The 21,198-nt window shown below is 34.9% G+C and overlaps 1 protein-coding gene across 1 annotated transcript; it reads right to left on the bottom strand.

The window, feature by feature from the left end:
• Positions 1-4,023: 4,023 nt before the first annotated feature.
• On the bottom strand, positions 4,024-20,787 carry ANXA1 (annexin A1). The gene is made up of 13 exons (XM_042826977.1): positions 20,652-20,787; positions 17,270-17,348; positions 15,097-15,190; positions 14,243-14,337; positions 12,408-12,521; positions 11,711-11,801; positions 10,524-10,603; positions 9,583-9,639; positions 8,165-8,258; positions 7,495-7,590; positions 6,722-6,780; positions 5,779-5,901; positions 4,024-4,407 (listed from the first exon to the last, which is right to left on the bottom strand). Exons 2-13 carry the CDS (start codon positions 17,333-17,335, stop codon positions 4,348-4,350), a joined length of 1,029 nt encoding a protein of 342 aa, XP_042682911.1. The 5' UTR covers positions 17,336-17,348; positions 20,652-20,787; the 3' UTR covers positions 4,024-4,347.
• Between the last annotated feature and the right edge of the window lie 411 nt (positions 20,788-21,198).

Raw genomic sequence — 21,198 nt, 5'->3', positions numbered from 1 at the left:
TAACCAGAATCAGGTATTTCTATTATCTTTTCCCCAAATATTTCCACTTAAACCAGAGCCCTAAGATAAACAAACAAACAAACAAACAAACAAAATAAAAAAGGAAAATGAAAAAATGAAAGTCCCATTTTCCATAATAAACTAATCTGGTTTGGGTCACTGTGACAGTGTCTGGGTATACACATCACTTGTGTGAGACTGAATTCCTGTCGTATTTATCCATCATTGTTCTCATGTTACACACAGGGTGGCACCAGAGCTCAAAGTTTTGGAAATAACAGCAGAAAACTCCAGCTTTCTTTCCTAGCCTCTTGCAAATTTAACACTCAGGCCAAGCTAAAAGAATTACAAAATCATTCACAGTGAAAAAAGAAATGGGAGAATATATCTTAGCTGATGAAGGGGATGGATGAGCAAAAACCAGCAATGTTATAAACATGACATGCTTTACATGTTCAGTGCTTTTTATGAAGCAGCAATAAAATAATTGTCATGACTTGAAGGAATGTTTTTCCAGTACTTTCTAGCTTGAGCAAAAATCCTAGTCTTTTCAAAATTTTTTCCTACTCCGCACATCACTGGAGATGGAGCATGATTGTAGCTGGTTACTTTGAATCTGTGTTCTCAGCACACTTTTATTCTTATAGGCAGACACTGTATGCTGTTGAGAAAATGTACGTTCTAGTTTTCCTGTTGTTTTTTTGTTGTTTGTTTTGATGGTCATTTAATTGTTATGATTTTTCTGTGTTTATTTGGTTTTTAATTGTTAGGGTTTTTTTCCTTCTCTTTTGTCCCACCTCCTTCCTACAAATAACTTAAAAAAAATAATAATAATGTTTTACCATGCATTTCATTACGGCATTTCCTGTGACAAATTTATGGATATTTTCTCTTAATTTCAACTTTTACCTCTCCTTCATAAGCTTTAAGTAGCTGGGCTACCATTTCCTTGAAAGTCTTAAGGAACACAAAAAGCCCACTGCTATTGAAATGCTAATGTACGTATTCCCAAGAGCACACCTGGCTACCTTCGCCATGTAACAGTAATATCCCATGTTAACACTAGATTCTTTATTTTTGCAGTCTCTTGTGCATGACTTCCCCCCTTCAGAAGAATTATTATAGAATTCATACACTGTGCTTCACTAGCAGTTGTGTAAATTTCATTACGAGCAAGTTTTCACCCAAACATCTTGAGTACTCTACAGTTCTTTGCAGTCTGAATGCATTTGATATAGTGTGCAGGATGTTTTATTTGGTTTGAGAGAAGTTGCAGAGGAGTCAAAAACACCATTTTGTTTTCTCATCTTTTTTTTTTTTTTTTTTTTTTCCTTTAACCAATACTTTATTTCTAGTATTGATTAGTAAAGTGGTGGCAGAAAACATGCAAGCAACCCTTGTTGGTAGAACTCTATGGACTAATCATACTCCCAAAATTCAATATAATTAGTAGGAACCTACTGAGTGGAGTCCTTAGGATCTACGTTTCAAATTCGTTTGAAGACATTATATGTTAGATTTTGTCCTTTGCTAGATGTGAAAGCAAGAGCAACAACCTATCTTACCTATCTTCAGCATAAACTCATCTGCTTTTATAAATATTCAAATTAAAGTTACTTATATTTAGATCTTCACTTAATTTCCTCTTCTGATACTCTTAGTAATTTGCTTAGAAAACTCTCCCTTATATGTGCTGTCCATGTACTGCTCAATTGCTCTCTCTTTTCCCACTTGCTTGTGCATCATAGCTGCTTTCGACAGGGACTGCCTTTCTTATTGCCAGGATATTACTTAAGCCCTTTGGTGTTACTTTAATGGGAACACTTATTTATTATTATTTTTTTAAATGAAATATAATTCCCCATCTCCCACTCTGGCCATCAGGAGGCCCTTTCACAATGAAATGATTGGTGTAATCAGTCTGTTTCACAAGTATTAACCTAATTTCTATATTTTTTAGTTTTGAAAAAAATTTTGAACTGTAAAGTTGGATGCAAATTTGCCCTGGAAATGAGAAGTAGCATCAATATATCATAAACAAAGAAGACACTTGTGAACTGACCATATGACAAGAGTGTTCTTTTAAAACTTTCCCTTTTTAAAAAAACTTTTGAATGTAATATTCCCACTGTACAGAAACTTGTGGCTTTTGGATGGACATCAAAGGCTAGAAGGATTTAACTGACTGCAGCAGTAGTTAACCTATGATTACTCATTGACATGCAACTACACAGACATACTGCAACTTCTCTTCAACAAAAACAGTATTTATGTTTGCAGAAATAGAACCAAGCAGAATATACTCAAAACAGTGCCACTCTTGCCTCTAGTAAGTATACGTGTAAAATTCTATTGAAATGTCTTACAATTAGGAGAAATGTTGGACAGTAGTAATATAATGTAATTATTTCCCTCTGTTCCCTTGATCTTCAAAACTCATATTCAGCTAGCAAGCACTCCTATTTGTAATGTGTTTGACTTCATACTATGTCCTCATTTGCACCAAATGAGAATATCAAGCGCTAGCTTGTTCATGTATTAAAATTGAATAGAAATCAGGCTCTCAAAGAAGCATGCTACTCTTGAGGCCCATCTGAACTCTGCAAAACAAGAAAGAAAAAGCCCACTAAAGATATATACAGATTTTATATCAAATTAAGCTATATTATTTTTAAAGATACAATAGCTTTTTTGGTGCGTTTTTGCATCTTTTGACTTCTGTGGTGAACGTACATACCTCTTCAAAAGCAATTCTTTCCTATGTTGATGAAATCAGATTCTAAATTTCTGCACAGCTGAAACACCTCTCAATTTCAAAATTCTCCACGTATCGCAAAAAGAGTCTCTTGATCAGACCTACTAACTGGCTTCCTACAGGTTAATTAGTTATGACCTAACTACAACTACACATTTGCTCTCTTTTTTTCAAGGGATGATGAATTCTCTGGACGTAGGCCTCTTGAGAAAGGGAATCTTTTGCTAGTGACATAATCAAAACATACAGAGTGGTTTGTTCTGCTTTTCTCTGGAGCTTGTGAGTTAATAAGTGAGATCTCTTAAACACAATTTGTGTGTGTTTGTCTGCTTGTATGTTTTTCTGTTTTAGTTGACGATTATCATGTTTATTTCCCATAAACTACCTTTGACCTTATTCTCTCTTTCATTTATCCTATGAAGACAATAAGAATTATAACTAGACTTACCTGTAGTAGTTAACTACAGTTTCGGGCACACAGGTATATGTGTCTTCAAAAATAGATGGGGTAGTTAAAAAAAAATAAAATCTGTCTCTGTGGAAGACATGTCAGAATATTCTATCCAGATCTAGTCATTCTAATATTTTTTCTAGAATAAAATTTCAACTTTTCTAAATACACATTTCTATTATCCTAAATCATTCCAACGTGAAACTGACAGAGCTTGAAATGTTTATCACAGAACAGCCAGGCTGATATCCAATTTCCCAATATCTAAATCTGCTGTTGTTCAAAAGAATATTTGGAAGCCACCCTAAAGGAGACAACCAACATCTGTATGAAATGAAGAATCAACAAGCCTAATTCCACCAGTGCACCTGGGGTCTATAATTATCTCATTAGGGGTCTACAATCTGAACAGTAACACAAAAGACATAAATAGAGGTAATAAGAGCAAGTTTTCTGTTTTGGAGATATTATATAAGATCATCAGAAAAAAAAAAAATGATCATGAGCTATAATTACTTTTTTTTTTTCCTCTTTTTCCAGCATACAATCTATAAGTAATATTTTTAAACAGCAAACCAAAGATAACATTTACTCTTTCATGCTGTTAACATTTTTATCAAGTCATTTTTAGTTAATTTTTAACATCTGGCTTCCATAAATCCTGGTTGAAGGGACAGAAAAAGGTACAAATTCAGCTATACTCTGCTATTTTTACATTCTGTTTTGACTATTCAAATTATTTATTTATTTTTATTTCATGTTCACGTATGTAGACAAATTGATAGTAAATGAAGAAAAAAATGAATGTACAAGTAAATTTCACAGAGGTTAATTTTATTTTTTAAAGTTGTTTGATTTTCTTAGATGAAAACTTTATTCTTTCATGATTAATCAAGCAAATAGAAACTTAATGGCACTTGTTGAGTTTAGATAAATAGTGGTAAAAAGATATATTCATGCCATACAGAATACAGGTATTGAAAAATACATTTCAAGTTCCAGGTATTCTACATAAAAGCTGTATACTAAGAAGCATTCCGATGAAATCTCACTCTGTGAAGCCTGTAGTTTATATAGGCAGCTGAGGCTAATACAAACACCTTCAGCCACAGAGCTGGGGTGCATCAGGAGAATGAGATGCTTATTTGTCACTTCCACATAAAGCCACCAGGATGGTTTCATAATCCCCTTTGAGTTCATCCTATCAAAGCACAATGGAGTACAATTGTTAGGATAATGGTCTCAAGAAAAATCAATTTCAGTATATTTACTAAATATATGACGTTCACCTAAATAAATTCATCATTTTATAGCATGTATGTATAATCCACAGCATGTGCTTGAGCTGAGTACCTTCACTGAAACTGAATTATTCACATCCCAGACTGGATTATGTGTAAACAAGACTGACAAAAAATAAAAAAAACATCTCACGGCATAAATGAAAAAGAGAAATACACAAGACTTAACTGTCCAGAATGTTACGCTCTCTTTCATTACATAAAGTGAAAAAGCCTTCCTTGATCCAGTGATATCCAGTGTTAATTCATACTAAAATACTACACACAATGTTCATTCATACTAAATCCAGCGTTCATCTGCACTAAAACACTATGCACATGGTGTCCATGATTATCTCAAACATACATTAATGGTCCAGTGATACTGGATTCACCAAAGAATCTCTTATTCAACCATGAGAAATAGACAATTCACTGAAATTAGACATGCTATATTTTCTGAAGTTTGTATCTATCATACATGTACTTAAGTATTATATACTGCAGTCATCTTAGACCTCAAGCCACTTGGACACAATCACCATTTTGGTTGAGGTGCTTCATTGAAAATTATAGATAACACACAGTCATGGTGATAGAATAAAAATGGTCTTCATCATCTAAGTGAAAAAGAAGCTGACACTAGCTAAAATCAAGAAGGTATTTAGCACATATAGAGACTGTTTCTGCTTCAGTCTAGACTTCTTTCTTAGTCATCTATTAGTCTCCACAAGAGTGCTCTGCAGGTTTAGCTTTCTTTTAGTACCCCACTTGCTTCAGTTTTCTAGGAAATAAATTGAGTGGTCTGTTTCCTCTAAGAACATACTTTAATCAGTTTATCTCGTTTCAACTAAGTAATCTGGAAAGGAGGACAAATAAACAGCAACTTAGCAAGGCATTTGCAGGAGTACTCAAACATGAAAAGTAAAGAGCCAGATGCATACAGCTATCTCACTGCTATCTCACAGCTGTAAGAGCAATTATCTCCACCCTCCCTTTAACATGCCTTGTCTGCCCAAGTCAGGAACATGACTTGGGCATGACGGGACATAGAGTGATCTTTCAACTATTAGTACCTAGCATAAAATAACCAAATATTATAAAACCAATTAGCTAAATATTATAGCTTTTGCAACAAAAATATTGCACCATGAAGTAAGTCAGTTCTACCAGCTTGTGGATCACTGAGAACAGGAGTTAATCAGCTGTGAATTATTCAGATGACTGAAAAGCAGAATTAACAAATGTTACAGTTGTTTATCATTTTGTAGTTCACTCCAGAAAAAACGTACCATAATTGCTTGGCGAAGAGATATACCATACAGACTCTTATAATAGGCTTTGATCTCATTCAAGTCTACTTCATGGCGTGAAACCATGATTCTGATAAGCTGTTTGTGTCGTGTCCCACTTCCCTGTCGAAAATAATCAAACAAATAAACAAAAATTGATGTTATTTAAGTCACTGAAATATTTTCCTAACTCAGGTTCTTTGTTTTTCTCCTTTTTGGGGAATACTAAGATCCTATTTCTCTAAAATATCTAGTCCTCTCATATTCACCCTTCAGGTTCCTCTGTGGCCAAATTTTGACTCCACCCCTGGACTTTGTTTTAGTTGCTTCCTAAAAATACACGTTTTTCATCATGTTTGCTGAAAACCAGGGACCACCTGGATTTCACTGTAGTGTATTTTTGTGGTGAGTCGGTTTTTTTTGTATTTTAATCAACTGTTATTTTAATGACTCACCCAGTTTTTCATGGGCCAAAGATGATCCTTATCAAATCACAAGAGTTTCATAAATTCCTGCATAATATACTGTTTCAAAAGCTACGTGTGCTTTAGTCAATTCAGGATCCAAAACTGTCAGATGTTTTCCAAAGTCTAGGCTCTTAGTGGGTTCCCTTCCTGATCTGGAATTGCTTTCCTATTTCGTTATCACCAATATTGTAGTGGTTACAAAAACATGAAAACATTCAGTCCTATTTCTGTCACAACAGAGTATAAGATATATGCAAGAATGGCCTTCCTGAACACTCTTTGGCAAATCAACAGTTCTTTCTACAGAAGGGCACCCAAATTTTGAAGGAGTGAAGTCAAGAAGAGACAGAAATGCACTGGATTCTCTTCTGCAGTCTCTTTTATCACACAAAGATTTTAGAGAATTCCAGCTCTATTTTATATTTTTTCATTCATAAAGCATGCTACAAATAAAATAAGTACTTTCTCAAGGTTACCTTCATTGCCAAGTGGAGTTTTTCAGCAAAGAAAGCTGGCTTGCTTGTGGCACACTTCACTGTAATGAGACAATGGGATTAATCATTTATATTATTAATGTAGAAGACATCAAAAGCAAAAATCTGAAAATAATTCTTAAAATATCTCAATGTTCCTGCTGGTATACACAGTTGACCTGTTTATTTTTTTCACTTGTCTTAAAAGTATGGGAGAAGTAGCAGCTCCTTTCCTGTCTCTGCCCAGAAGGCAATTCAGTCACAGGAGAAAACTGTAAAGGCAGAACTGTTTAGTTTGCTGTCACAAAATTAAGAAAGATGTTGCAGTTTTTACAAAGAAAAAAGCATGAAAACATTCAGGTCCTCTACAGCTAAGCTGTAGGTTATGACCTGATGTTTTCTAAGCCCTTTACATCTGATACTAAGCGAGATCTGATTGTTTTTATCCAAAGTATGCTTGACTGCGATGCGAAAAACAAGTTAAGGGTCCGCTTTCTGATTCCATCCCTGGTCCAAGAACAACAGTAATTTAAGTGGCTCACATTACTGTTCATCAGGGTAATTCTAAGGGTCTTGATACGCACCTTTAACATGAACCTTATAATAACACTTTCTTGAAGAACACCATTAAAGAAAATATGTTTTTAATAAATATATATCATTAATGTCTTGCTTCTCAATGAAGATAAACCAAAATGGTGTTCCATTAGAATGAAGTAGAAGTTAGTTTTTCATAGAGTCAGTATACATAATAGATTATCTACAGAAGTACTTACCAAGGGCAGTCAGGCAGTTTTCAATATCACCTTTCAGCTCCAAATCAAGTACTTTGTTCATGTCATGCTTGCTGTATTTAGTATACTTCTGAAAGACTAAATGAGGAAAGAATACTCAGTGAGGAGTGATGAAAATACAGTTATTCTCTCTCAGCCTTTCCTTGTTATTCTGGCTACACTGCTATGGCAGTGAACATACATGACTGGTAGTAGGTCAACTTAATCATTTTCTTCAGCTGGCACAGTGTAAAGAAAAGCAGCTGATGGAGTCAACATGAAGAATGAACTACACTAGGGTGGAGGGTGTAGGGCTCATTTTCCCATTAACAGAAGAGGTGATACAGTTAATTCACTGGAGCCTGTAGAGTAAGGTGGTATCTTTACCAAGGGCGATTTGGCTTAATTTGGCAATTAAGCACGGTGTTTTTGGAACCCTGCCACACTGATTCATTGTCCTGATGGTCACTAGTTTCGTGAGATTTCATAGTAATAATTATGTTAATGAAGTGGTACAGCTCTTTACTAGTGTGAAAAGAATGGCAGAGTGACCAACTGCACCATTAGTTCAGCAAGCATAACTTTCATAGCAGTCATTCTAACATCTTGGAAATTTACATATCTTTTGTTCAAAACACAGTTCCTGTGAGGAAAAAAGTTTCATATATCCTACCCCTTCGAAGATGAGGGTAGCTTCTTGAAGTAAGAACAGTAATAAATACGTTAACATCCGTCCCTTTCCTTTTCTCTCCTGCTTCATATAAGGCCTGTCACACACACACACAAAAATTAAACTTAAAAAAAAAAAAAAAAACTAAAATTGCAAACATCAGTAGAGTAAAACCAAATAGAAGTATTGTATTCCTGAGGCTACCAGCCAAATGGAGGTCACTTTTTGCAGTAGAAGACTCTAGTTCATAACAAGATGCATAACTCTACACAGCCTCAGGCTCTAGCTCTGTCAAGTGATACTTCATGTTTTGCTTACAGCATAGTAGTTCCAAGAGAGTATTATACAGATACAAATAATATTTTCAGACATCTTAGAACCACCATCTAGCCTTTCTGGGTATGTTCTTTCCTTGAGTGAAGATATTTTTTTATGTATCATGATATATTACAGTCTGCATGGAAATTTAGGACTAGCAGGTCTTTCCTCAGAGGAATAAAATTAGCTCTGATCAACTAGACAAACGTGAAAGAGAAGCCTATCCACTAGGTATTTCTTTTCTTTCCATGACCGACTTTAAAGTAAAGTAAGGATCAAACCCAGTAAATTTCCCCACCTATTCAAACCTTTCTAGAAGTACTAATTAAATGCCTTTACAGTGCAACAAAAAAGATTTAACAAAATTCCCTGTAGGTGCTGGCAGTGAAGCCTCTGGACTTCTCTGGAAATTTTACTGAACTTTGGATCTCAGAGTATTAGTTTACCAGCCTTTCATAAGTAGGGCTGATGGCAAAACTACATCCCTCACATAGCAGGAATAAAAATAACAGTTCTCATTGATCTTTTCCCTACTGGATTTAAAGTAATAATAATTTAAAGCCAATCTAGATTTAAACTGTAAGTGATGCAGGAATTTATAAGTGAAGGCTCAGGACAGGCTGTAAAGTTCAAAAACGTATTAGCATAACTGTCATACTAAAAGCAGAAAAAAATAAGGGGAAAAATTGTTTACTTTAGAAATATTGAGAATGACTGAAAAATTTACAGTAGCTGATTCTTTACCTACCTAAATATACATTTTGACCCTCAATTGAAGAACCTTACTTATTTTAAACAACAAGCAAACAAAAAGATTAAGTCCATTTTCTGCTAATACTGACCTCTACCTTAAATGCTCTGTACGTTTTACACAAACTAGAAGAGGTTTTGCAACATTTCTGAAGTTGGTTATTAAAAGTTTTGTTTCATCTAGTAAATCTCATGAACTTTGGAAAATAGCATCCCCTTAGAAAATATTGCGACATAGCATAAGTGTTTGTCATGTTTGCATTGCACAAGAAGTGAAACAGAACATCCACAGCCAGGCAGAATTTGTAATAATATCAAGGAAAGAAGCTCTGCAGTGTGAATTGTAGTCTTACCCTGGCATCACTGTCAGTGAGATCATCGTTCACATAAGGATCTTCAGATCGGTCACCCTACACAAAAATAAGAAAATTCACTGTTAAAATAATTCTATTCAGTATTTTGGAATTCTGGTCTGCCATACTCATCAACAACATAATATAGAACTGTGGACAGCTGCAGTTATGTTAGTTATTCTGTGGATAAGGTGACATTTTTGTTAATCAAACAGGGCTCACATTTCTGGGGCCATCAATAATGTGTTTCTGAAATCATACATTAGAATCCATTGACGTGAGAGTGCCTTAATGTGAAGTTACAATCTTTAAAGCTGTGTTATCTTCTCTGATAGCCACTGAGTAGCCTCTTCCAAGGTGATTTAAAAGGAAAACTGAAGACCTAAACCATGCACATGGAAGTATCATAAAATAATCCTACGTACATATGCAAGCTTCATATAAATACACTTACCAGTGTTGGCACCAAATATTCATGTATTCTAAAAGTTATTTTTACTTCTTAGCTCCTGCGTTTCTTTTGAGCATCTATTCACAAAAAAAATCTGTCCATTTATTAGCTACCTGCAACTATCTCATGACAAGAAAAGCATTTTAACAGGTAGTAAGAAAGTTTCTCTCTCTACTTATAAGCATTTATTCTTTTTATATTTCTAGTCAATTGACATTCTAATTTTTTTTCAAGTGCTAAATGACAGCAACCACTGAAAAATCTTAAACATAATTTAATAAGTTATAATAAACAACAAAGATAAGTTTTAAAATATTTCTGAGAGAAATCTCAGTATCTTGTTGAATAATCATTTCATATGGTTTATGTTATATAAGAAAAACAGTGCAAGGAAATAAATATTTCTTCAATTCTTATTTATTGCATGACTTTAACATAATCCTGACAAAATTACTGGTAATGTTGCTGAAAATATTTAAGTACAACATACCTTGGCTAGAATAACCAAAGCCTTTTGAAAGTCTCCAGATGTGTCAGAAATTATATCTTGTGTCAAATCTCTCTTCAGTACTGAAAACAAATGAAAAAAAGAATTACAGCTTATTTTAAACTGTATCATTTATATTACTTTTTTTTTCTCCATCTTCCCACTTAAGTATGCCCAATAGAACTGTAGTTTTTTCTTGTTTCATTTTGAGAGAATAGATGTTTTTGTATATTGTCTTCTAAAAGCTGGGATATGCTGTGAAATTGGAGGCTAAACCCAAAATCTATTGAAAAAGTCCTCATTAAAGCTTTAAAGGGTAGACTCTTGTTTGTGAGATAGAGAGGAAAAATGAAAAAAAAAAAAAAGTAACCCAAAACCTTGAAACTTTGAAATTTGCCCCTCATTTTTATGTTTGGATGCTTTGTTCAGCACAAAACTCTTCTGAATAAAATCGAGCTATTATTCTAGGTTTCTAACTGAAACTGTTTGATTGGAAAAATTAGCTCATAATTCCATAAAACATGAAGTAATTAAACAACATTGACAGATGGCAGTAAATAATCCAAGACACAATATGTTTTAGCTATCTCTCTGAACATTTTCTGCCTTCAGTTCATAGGTTGCTCCTATCTTTCAAATTATATGTGTTGTTAATTCAGATCATTTTTGTCAAGTTCAGTAAGATGATCTTGAAACTAGATGATATTTAGGGTCCCTTTCAACCCAGGCCATTCTATGATAAGACCTTAATATGTCAGACAAGGCTTAGAGATGGGAAGAGGAACACTGGGATTTTCCTTGCGTCTTATAAAAGGCAACTAAATGCATGAACCATCCCAAGAAATACTCACAGTTCTAGCTGGAATCATAAATCATTTACTAATTTATTGAGATCTATGTAAGCCAGAATTCATCACTATTCCTTTCCCACATTTCTCTCAGTCCTACATGAAGTTTTACTTGCCTCCTAAAATGTCAGCTCCTTGTTGAGAAGTTAGGTCGCTACAGAGTTTTGAGAAGATATGCATAACCTACTCTAGATTCTTTCAGTCCAGGAATTAAGTTTGCACAGATCTGTTCATTATGAGTACTTTCATAAATAAACACCAAAGACATGAATCATTATGGAACAGGGCCTGACCATCTTTCAGTCCTGCATACCATCATACTTCCTTGTTAATCTAAATTACCTTCTTTGTAGTATCTGCTGGCTTCTCTGATTTCTCTGTTGTTTCTTGATGCCAGAATCTCAATTAAAGTATCTTCATCAGTTCCAAGCCCCTGTTAAAAATGATTGAATTTTTAAAATATATTACTTAATGCAGAAAAGTAGTAATTCAGAAAAAAATATGAGAATCATGGACAAGACTTAAAGAACCCACACAGAACAAGACATAAAAGGAAAAACATTCATCTCATTTAGAACTCATTTTTTGGAATCTAATATCATGCTGATATCCAACAGAACTGCTGAAGTGACCAAGCAATGTACATAGAAGAAAAAAGTATAAAAACTATGATGAAAATGCCCCTTTCCCTTTCTTTTTTTTTTTTTTTTTTTTTTTTTTTTTTTGCTTAAGTAAGCACATATGTAGACACCATGACTTTGTAACGTTTCATCAGCAACCAATTTCAAATTTTCAGCAGGCAAAGAGAGCTCTTGCTCACAAAGGATCAACCAATCTTTTCCAACCTTAAAATTCAGCAGAGATGGCTTTCTTGTTTCTAGTGATTGGCTGTGGATTACCAGTATCAATGTATCTTACAAAACAGGGATGGAATTAATATTATACATAAGCTTTTAGAATATGCAGCCAATGACACTTAAAGGATCTGAGAGTTATTTACTTCTCTTTAGTAAAAGCTTCTCTCAACTTTTTGCCTTACCTTCATAGAGGCCCTTAATTCTTCAGCATCAAACTGAGCTGGAGTTTTGAGAAGAGCAACAACAACATCTTCCAAGTGGCTTTTCAGCACCTTTTTCAAGTCTTCTTCCAGACTCTATAAACAATAAGGAAGAAACTCTGCGTCTTGTTTTTAACTGTTAGAATTAACTACATTCATAGCGGCTAGTATGTTGTGTTTTAGATTTAGGAGAAAGACAATGCTGACTACACAATATTTTAGATTTTGCTAAGCAGTGTTTGCATTAAGTCAAGAATTTTTCAACTCCTCTTACTGCCCAGCCAGCAAAAAGTTTGGACATACACAAGAGTTCGAAAGGGTTCACAACCAAGGTAGCTGATCCAAATTTTTCAAAGGGATATCTTATACATCACAGAAATCTTGGCATCATATTGAACAACAAAATTGGGGGGCAGTTAGTCATAGCACTGAGATTGCTGTTGGTCAGGGACTGGTTGTGTGTTTGTTGGAAGTGGTGAGCAGTTGCATTTTGCATCACTTGATTTGTGTACTTTTTTAATAATACTGTTTTCCTTTTATCTTCACATTTCTGTACTATTCAACTAAATTTACTGCAACCCACAAGTGTGATCCATTCTCAAATTTCGTCTCCAATCCTACTGAGGGAGGAGTGAGAAAAGAACTGTGTGCTGCTTATCTTCCTGTCAGGTTATGCCACAACATGAAAAGTAGTCTGATCTGTGATAAATTTTAGTGTACATCATTATTTTAGCCATGAGAAAGAATTAAAAACCACTTGAGTTTTCTGATTTGTCATCTTAATGTTAACTAAAGAGTCATGGTTTTCCAGCAAGTATTCACGACAGCTTTCAGTCATTGCCCATCACAGTGTGCTAGAATGGCTAAGGTTGACATGGCCATCTGAATCAACTCCCTTGCTCAAACACTGACATCCAGACCAGTTTGATAAGGAACATGTTCTGCTGGCTTTGGAAGATCTCCAAGGAGGTATAACAACCTATCTGGGAAACCTATTCCAGTTTGTACCCATTGTCTCTTGTCCTGTTACTGAGCACTACTGAAAAGAGCTCGTCTCTGTCTTCTTTGCATCTTACATCCAGCCATATATGGACACTCTTTTTCTGAGTATTCTCTTTGCTAGACTCCAAAGTCCCAGCTCTCCAACTTTCTCCGTATATAAGAGATGCTTCATTCTCTTAATGATCTTAGTGACCTTACACTGGATTCTTTCCAGTATATGTAGGCCTTAGTTGTACTGCCACTTTCCAAGGAGCAAAGGTATATTAAATCCAGTCTGCAAATGCAATTTCTATTTAGATGTATAGTTCTAACTGGAGGAAATTTTGTACAGGTAAAAAGAGAAGAGCAATTAAAACCTCTTGCAGAAATGTGCAGTAATTTTCAAGCTTCCAATTATAGGGACTATTGGTTTCACTACGCAGAAGCAGAAGCTCACTATTCCCTGTAGTGTTCTCATCAGCGTTGATGTATTTACTCCTCTCATTCCCTCTGCAGATTGTCCCCCAAGTGTTAGTAAACATATTCATTCGCTCTGATTTTGCAGTATAAGAAATCCTTTGAAAATTTCAAAACTTAGAGATCCTGAAGTTTAAAATTTATCTTTTAATTTCAAAAGGATTGCCGCTACATTCAAAGAATTATCAGTGACAATATTGTCACAGGATTACTATCGCTGCTACAGTTTTAATGAACTACAGAAGACAGTATCACTGCAATCTTTTGTTCTACAAAGAAAAAGCTGTTTATACCATAAATGCCAGGAACGATATTGCTATTCCTCATGCACATTTAAGCTCAACTTTGGTATACTATACCTTTCCTTTTGCCTGTTGATAGGCAGCTTTGATCTGCTGACGTTGAGCATTTGTTCTTTTAGTCAAGATGTCAATGATGGTGGCTTCATCCACACCTACAAATTATCAAACACTATAATGACTACTAGATTAGAGACGTTATAGTGTATCATTTAATCAAATAATAGTTGTACTATTTGTACTGTGTCATATTTTGATTGCTTGACACAGCAAAGTTTAACCAAAAGGAAAACTGTACTCATCTATTGAATTACAAGAGATGCAATGAAGAAACACGGTTGATTACCATAGAACTCATAAGTCTATGTTTTCACAATTTAATATGAAAAGTCTGAAAGTGATCTGAGGGCAAAACTAAACATAAATATATAAATAAATAATAGAATTAGACAGCATAGTCATTTAACTTCAGGAAGCTAACTGAAAAAGGTTTCAAAGCACAGTTAAAGTGTCAAACATTAACTTCATTAATGAGAAGAATGTAATAGAAACACACACTGCATAATAAAGTAATGTGGGCATATCCAGTGCCTTGAATGGATTCCACAGAAATCAAATTTAAAAAAGACTTAATATGGTATGGTATCTTATTTTAATATTCTTCAGAAATTAAATTCAGGAAATTCATGAACTTTAACATAGTATTAAGACCTGAAACTGTAATTCAATGTCAGACTATCCAAGAGCAGAGATTTTTTTACCAGGTGACCTAATTAAATGTCTAGCTGAGCTTTTAAAAGTTGAGTCACCTATGCTGCTTTCCATTCCATGTGGCTCTGATATTTTATTCTGAACTATTCTCTACATTTTCTAAGAATCCTAATGTAGCTCACTTAAGTCTTTACTCCTCTTACCCTTTACAGTAATAGCTTTGTCCAAAGCAGAAACATCAGCTGAAGGATCAAAGTTTGGGTATGAATGTACTGCAGAGCCACCTTTTGAACTTTTCTACAAAACAAACAATTAAAAAAAAGCTAATTTAAAAGAATATTTATGCAAAGAAACATTTCTATGTGCCTTAATTAGCCTACCTCGGGGACTTTGGAACTGCCTACCTAGGACTATAAAGGAAAAAACTGAGCTTTCTAAAGGTAGCAAAATAAATCCAATATGGTATGAGCACTGGATTTGTTGTAGAAAACCCCCTCCCCCCCCCCCCATTTCATAACTCCCATAATAATGCAATTATATTAATTTTAAAGTCCATAAATGACAATTAATTTCTACAGCTGCTCTCAGCAAACCTCTACTAATTTTCTCACTCACTGTATGCAAATTGACTCTACATCATATTAAGTGATTTCTCAATTGATTCACATATCATAGTCTACAAGCACTGCTTGCATGCATGATCTTGAAGAAAAGTTCTGGCTCTCATCCTACGAAGAAGTGGAGATTTTTTGAGGCACGAGATATAAATGACCCTTTCTTTAGAGGCATTAGGTATTGGATGACTATGGTGAATCCATACCTAGATGCTAGACACTCCCTAGATAATGCCTAAGGGACTCTGGAAATAACTAGAGATGATAAATTCCACTATATGATCAATTTCATGGCTTGCCCCAACATTAATAGACACATTGCTAGTAGGGCATGTAAACTCAATAGCACTATCTAAACAATTGTACTCATTACTTTGTGCAAAAAATATATAATGTCCTGAAATCCTTGGGTGAAATATGAAATAAATTTCTCTTTTATACAAAATCTGTAGTGATTTTTTACAACAAAAGTGAAGTTCAGCTAAACGTTTTTTTTTAGAATCAGCTGCAACATTTTATCTTATCTTCAAGAACTTTTTTTTTTAAGAAGTCGTATGCAAGTTCAGGACTTGGCAAGCCTTAGGGATACACACTTTACGTACATGGCACTTCACATACAGAGTGCTGATTTTTTGTACACCTGAAATGACTGAGTTAAATGTTCAAAACAGAAATTTTAGTAGATTAAATTTATGCTATGACTGCATACATAGTAGCAATGTGCCTCATAATGAAAAAAGTAAAAATAAAAATCAATATGACTTGCATGGCAAGCCAAGAGAAATGAATACAGTACATATTTCCCAAACAGGCTAGGTTAGTTTTTCTATATTGATATCCATGACAAATATATCAACTACCCAGGCAAAAGCCTTCTGTAATCTCCAGTATGAGGATGACTCAGGACTCTGTGAGAGCATGCATCAAACAATGGTAGAGGCAAAATTTTGTGTACAAAATACAGTCCAGGTAAAATCAGAAAAATCAGAAATTGGGAAATCCGTGAAGATCTATATCACAAAACATTATTTACTGAAAATCACTTCCGCATTCTATTTTTTTCAAGATGAAAATTGCTTTAAAGTTTGCCTGTGGCTTCGTGGCATGCAACATTGCTGACGCTCATTTGGGTGATGGCAGGCTGGAGAGCAGTGGAAAGGGATCTGAGAAATACTCTCCACATCCTTCTACTGCAATAGTTCTCCTTTACTCATCACCATAAGTATTCCTTCTCATCAGGATCAGGACTGATCATCTGAGATGTTTAACCACATACAGTGATCTCTCCCACCCACATGGCAGTGAGACATGTAGTAATGTTTTTGCTTCCTCCTTTACGTTCCACAGCTCCAAGAACTGGCATCCTGTATTTCAGTCTAAGCATACATATCTTTCTCATGTATGTCATCAGAACAGGCTGTTATACGTTCACATGCTATACAGTAGATTACTGCTTTAAAGAGGATAACTTGAATGAATCAATGAGTGGCCACTAGAAATGACAGTTCCATTACAGTATCTAGTTCCACTTTTAAATTGATTTGTACAAATAAAGGCATTTTTTAAAATCTGATAGCAGATTTATTAAATCATTAAATTATATTAGATTATAGGATGCAAACAAATTGGCTTCCAGTTCTAAACAGATGGAATTTTGCCATTGCTTTTCCTTCCTTTATGCGTATGGAAGCTGGTCAGTTTCATATGGCTTTAAGACACTTCTAAAAGCACAAGTGAATAAGTATATGGTGATAACACTTACAATACATTCCTGCTCCTGGTTATCCATGAACCATGCCTGCTTCAGAAATTCTGATACCATAGCCATGTTGATAGAGTCTCTGAGGAGAAGAGATGCATCAAATTACAAAAATTACAAAACATTTTTCATCATTTTCATCACCAGTGGAAATCAAGATTTGCCATTCATAAAAACTTTTCTCTTAAACTGTGGCATGCAGGGTTTTGTTTCCCAAGTAGTAACTGGCTATTGGAAGCTGATAACTTTTGCTTACACTTAGCAGGTTGACACTGTGTTTGGCAACTGACTGGTCAGTTGAGCACACTTATGATACTTCCAGAAATTTTGAATTAAAAATAGAAAAGTAATTTATATTATAGCGATATCTAAGCACTGATTTTCAAAGGAATATTGCCAGAAGCAAACTAAACCTCTGTCTTTCCCCACTTGTTAATGTATTAAAATGTTCTTTTATTTTTCTAACTTTTTGAATCTGTTAAAATTCAGTGTTAAACAACTATTTCTGTTGTTTATTGACATTGGAGGCCTTGTATGTTGTATTAAGGTAAAATACATTCTCTTGTTAAGTATTCTCTCATGTACTTTCTTAAAATATCTCCTTCTTAAGAAAGATAAGTAGAAATAATCTCACATACACTGTTCCTGATTTCTAATGGACAGCCTTCAATTTTTACAGAATAGATTGTTAATCCTTTAAAAAGGAAAAAAAAAAAAAAAATTCACCACTCAAAAATGAGTCCAGAATTCCATGGCAATATGACTTGACACTGACCAATGAAAAGTATTGAATACAATGACCTCATTGTGAAGAATATTCTCTATTCTAGGAAAATCATTGATGAAACACTTTAAATATAATGAAGGTCTTAGGGCACAGATAACATAGAATGTATACAAAATTATGAAGAAAAAAAAAAAAAAAAAGGATGTTTACACTGCAAACACATGTGTGTTATTTATGTCCTGTGATCAACACAAAGGTGATTGAGTCGTTTAAAGCAACAAATTCCTAGGACCATGAAATGTGGCTGTAACCTAGTTGTCTCTTTTCCTTACTACAAAATCACAAAATTTACTTCCAGACTCAGCTGCTGCCAACATGCAGCTAGTCACAGTTTCCCTCCAGCTCAGCTCCACCCTTTTCTCCTTTTCCCAAGATAGGATCAGCCTATATTTCCTCTTCCCCAGAAAACTCACGATTTTGTGCCCTTACCTCCACCTTGAGGGACTAAATTCATCTCTGCCTATGCTGCTCAAAAACAAGAAGCTGGCTCTGAATCTATGTTTATGTTACCTGAAGCAGGTGTCATTCGAGCAAATGATTGGAATACAGTGTGAGTTGTGAAGAACAACTTTTATGAATGTCACTTCTGAAAGATCAGAAAAGCATTCTTATGAAATTCTTCAAAACTTTTTATCAAGATTGTGGAGAATCCTTATTACCATTGTATTGACAGCACAAGTAGATGGTCAGATGAAGTACTGTAGTGTCTCATCACAGAATCACAGAGTCACAGAGTCACAGAATCACAGAATCACAGTGTTGGAAGTGACCTCAAGGATCTCATGTTCTGTTGCATTTTATAAAAAAAATATATAAAGACCACATGCAGAAGGTTGAAACTATTCTAAAACTGTCATCATTCTGTGTTGAGTCCAGTGGATCAGCAGTGACATGTATGGGTATATCTGCAACTAATAGACCCACTTGGTATCCCTGTTTAAAGCTACAAAACAATGATTCACAACACCAGATCTGAGAACGGTTTGAATCCAAAACTTCATTTTGGTTGGTAGAATAACACCTCTCAGAAATAAAGTTGGTGGAGCTGGCTCCAGGAAGAGCTGCTGTTATCTATGTTTCTGCTTGCCCACTGCACTGCTCTAGAGGTTTTGCACCTTCTGGGAATAATTAAAAGGAAAGCCTACTAGCCTACGCTAAATTGTGTTTCTCAAGCCTCTCACCTATTATGGCTGCTAACCTGTCATGTAGAGCCTAGCTTCATAGGGGATACATTCAAATTACTATTTTAAGTTAGTATGAAGAAGGTCTAGAAGAACTGATTTTTTGCTGTATCTTCTTCTCCTTCATTCTTAAACTCACACCAAAGTCTATGAAAATAGAAAATGAAAATATGTGTATTATCTTCAGAGATATGCAAAGATGAGGTACTGTGGAAAACCAGGATATTCCACAAGCAACATCTTTTCAGAGTTAGTCTGTTTAATTACTCTGTTTAATGAAACACAGTCCAGTTTACATCTCCCACTTCCCAGGCTGGAAACCATGAACATCTCAGTTGAGAGGAAAGCAGATTGTGGATTTATAATTTCTCAGTTTGAAAAAAAAAATAGTAATGGTTTTCATGCATTTTATCATTCCTAATTTGAATGGTCAATGTACAACTAGAACAAAAAATGAGAGATCCAGACCTGGAAACTCCTGCTGTTCTTCACAATCATCATTGCAATCTTTTTTTTCAGTTTTTTCTCAGTACCCAGAGTTGGACATATTCCAATTTTTAGAGGTTTTGATAAAATACACAGCATTTGTTGAAAATATTTTAAGACATGCTTTTGCATTTTTCCTTCAGATAAAGCTATGTGTCAAACTACACCACTTCACTAATCTTATTTGACTATAAGAGACATATATTCCCTAGTTACTGTCCAATGGTAGTTCCCAGGATCTTGATATAAATTCAAGTTATCAAATTCTATCAGAAAAGCAGGCAGTAGATATAACACAATTTCCTTTGCAGTGGAAAAGTCTACTGAATACAAATAATACATGAGCGAGAAGAACAACCTCATTGTGGAAAACTCAGTGGAAAGTGTTAGCAGAACAAGCCCCAAATGATGCATCCCTTACATACGTGGCATTTGCCTAAATTATGAACTGTAAATACAGAGTTCTTCTCTTACGTCTCCCAGAGATCCTTTGCCTCATTTTCACTCTGAGGAAAGATTCCTTTACTGTCCCAAAGCAGCAAACTGTTGTTGAAGTAATAGCAGCTGCTTCTGAAGTTACCATACAAAGCACATTTTTTTCCAGCAATCTCAGTTTTGCTGCACAGAAAGCATAAGAAATAGCCTAATCTAAATAACTTTAATTTTAATCATTTAAGCTACTCAGCTTTGTTTTTTAAGGAGGGAAGAAAATAAAAACAAACAGTAAGAACAAAAACAGTGATTATCCAAGATCTCCTCTGCAGATAAAATATTTTAAAATGAAAAGAATTTCTTCTGGTCACACCCATTTTTTTCTGTGCCAGCAGATCCAAGCTACAGAAAATTGCACCAGGCCTCTTGAAAAACATACTGGATAGTTCTTAAAGTCTGTCAGGTCTACAAACAGCAGTAAAGAACTACAAAAACATACCTTTCTCCTCACAAGAATTACTTTTCAGAACAGCGAAGCCCGGATAAGAAAGCAGGCGGGTAGTGAGGCTTTTATTGTGCCATGCAGGAAACCCCACCTAGCAACCAGAATTGTTTCTACAGCCCCAGCAACTGGCTGGTTTTTCCTAGCAGCTAAATCTGTTTGCTGTCCAAAACACGGAACCACACACAAAAAAAGTCATTGCGAAACTATGTGCTGGAGAAAGCAGGAAGAGAAGGGAAAGCTCCTTGGCAGCTTTTCTCTCCTGCCTTGGCCAAATCCCTCACTGTAGCAATCAACTTAAATCTTCCGGTATCATAAGAGAGAAAAAAAATCAGTTGCATTACATTTTTGCCATGTCTGAAACAATTATGAAGTTTCCTCAGAGAAACTTCAAGGGAAAAAAAAAAAAAAAAGAGAAGAATCATTATAGGTTTAACTCTCTTCCAAACTTCAGTGACTACTAGTTCTGCTTTTTCTGTCCATGAACTGAGGACAGAAGTATTCCAAGAGCAAGATACTTCTGAAACTGAATAATCATACAGGA

The sequence above is a fragment of the Centrocercus urophasianus genome, unplaced genomic scaffold, assembly GCF_019232065.1.
Source record: "Centrocercus urophasianus isolate 14NV4802_14NV808 unplaced genomic scaffold, USGS_Curo_1.0 seq_27, whole genome shotgun sequence".
Classification (NCBI taxonomy): Eukaryota; Metazoa; Chordata; class Aves; order Galliformes; family Phasianidae; genus Centrocercus; species Centrocercus urophasianus.
Note: the sequence above shows the minus strand (reverse complement) of the source record. Positions and strands in the feature narration are given on the sequence as shown.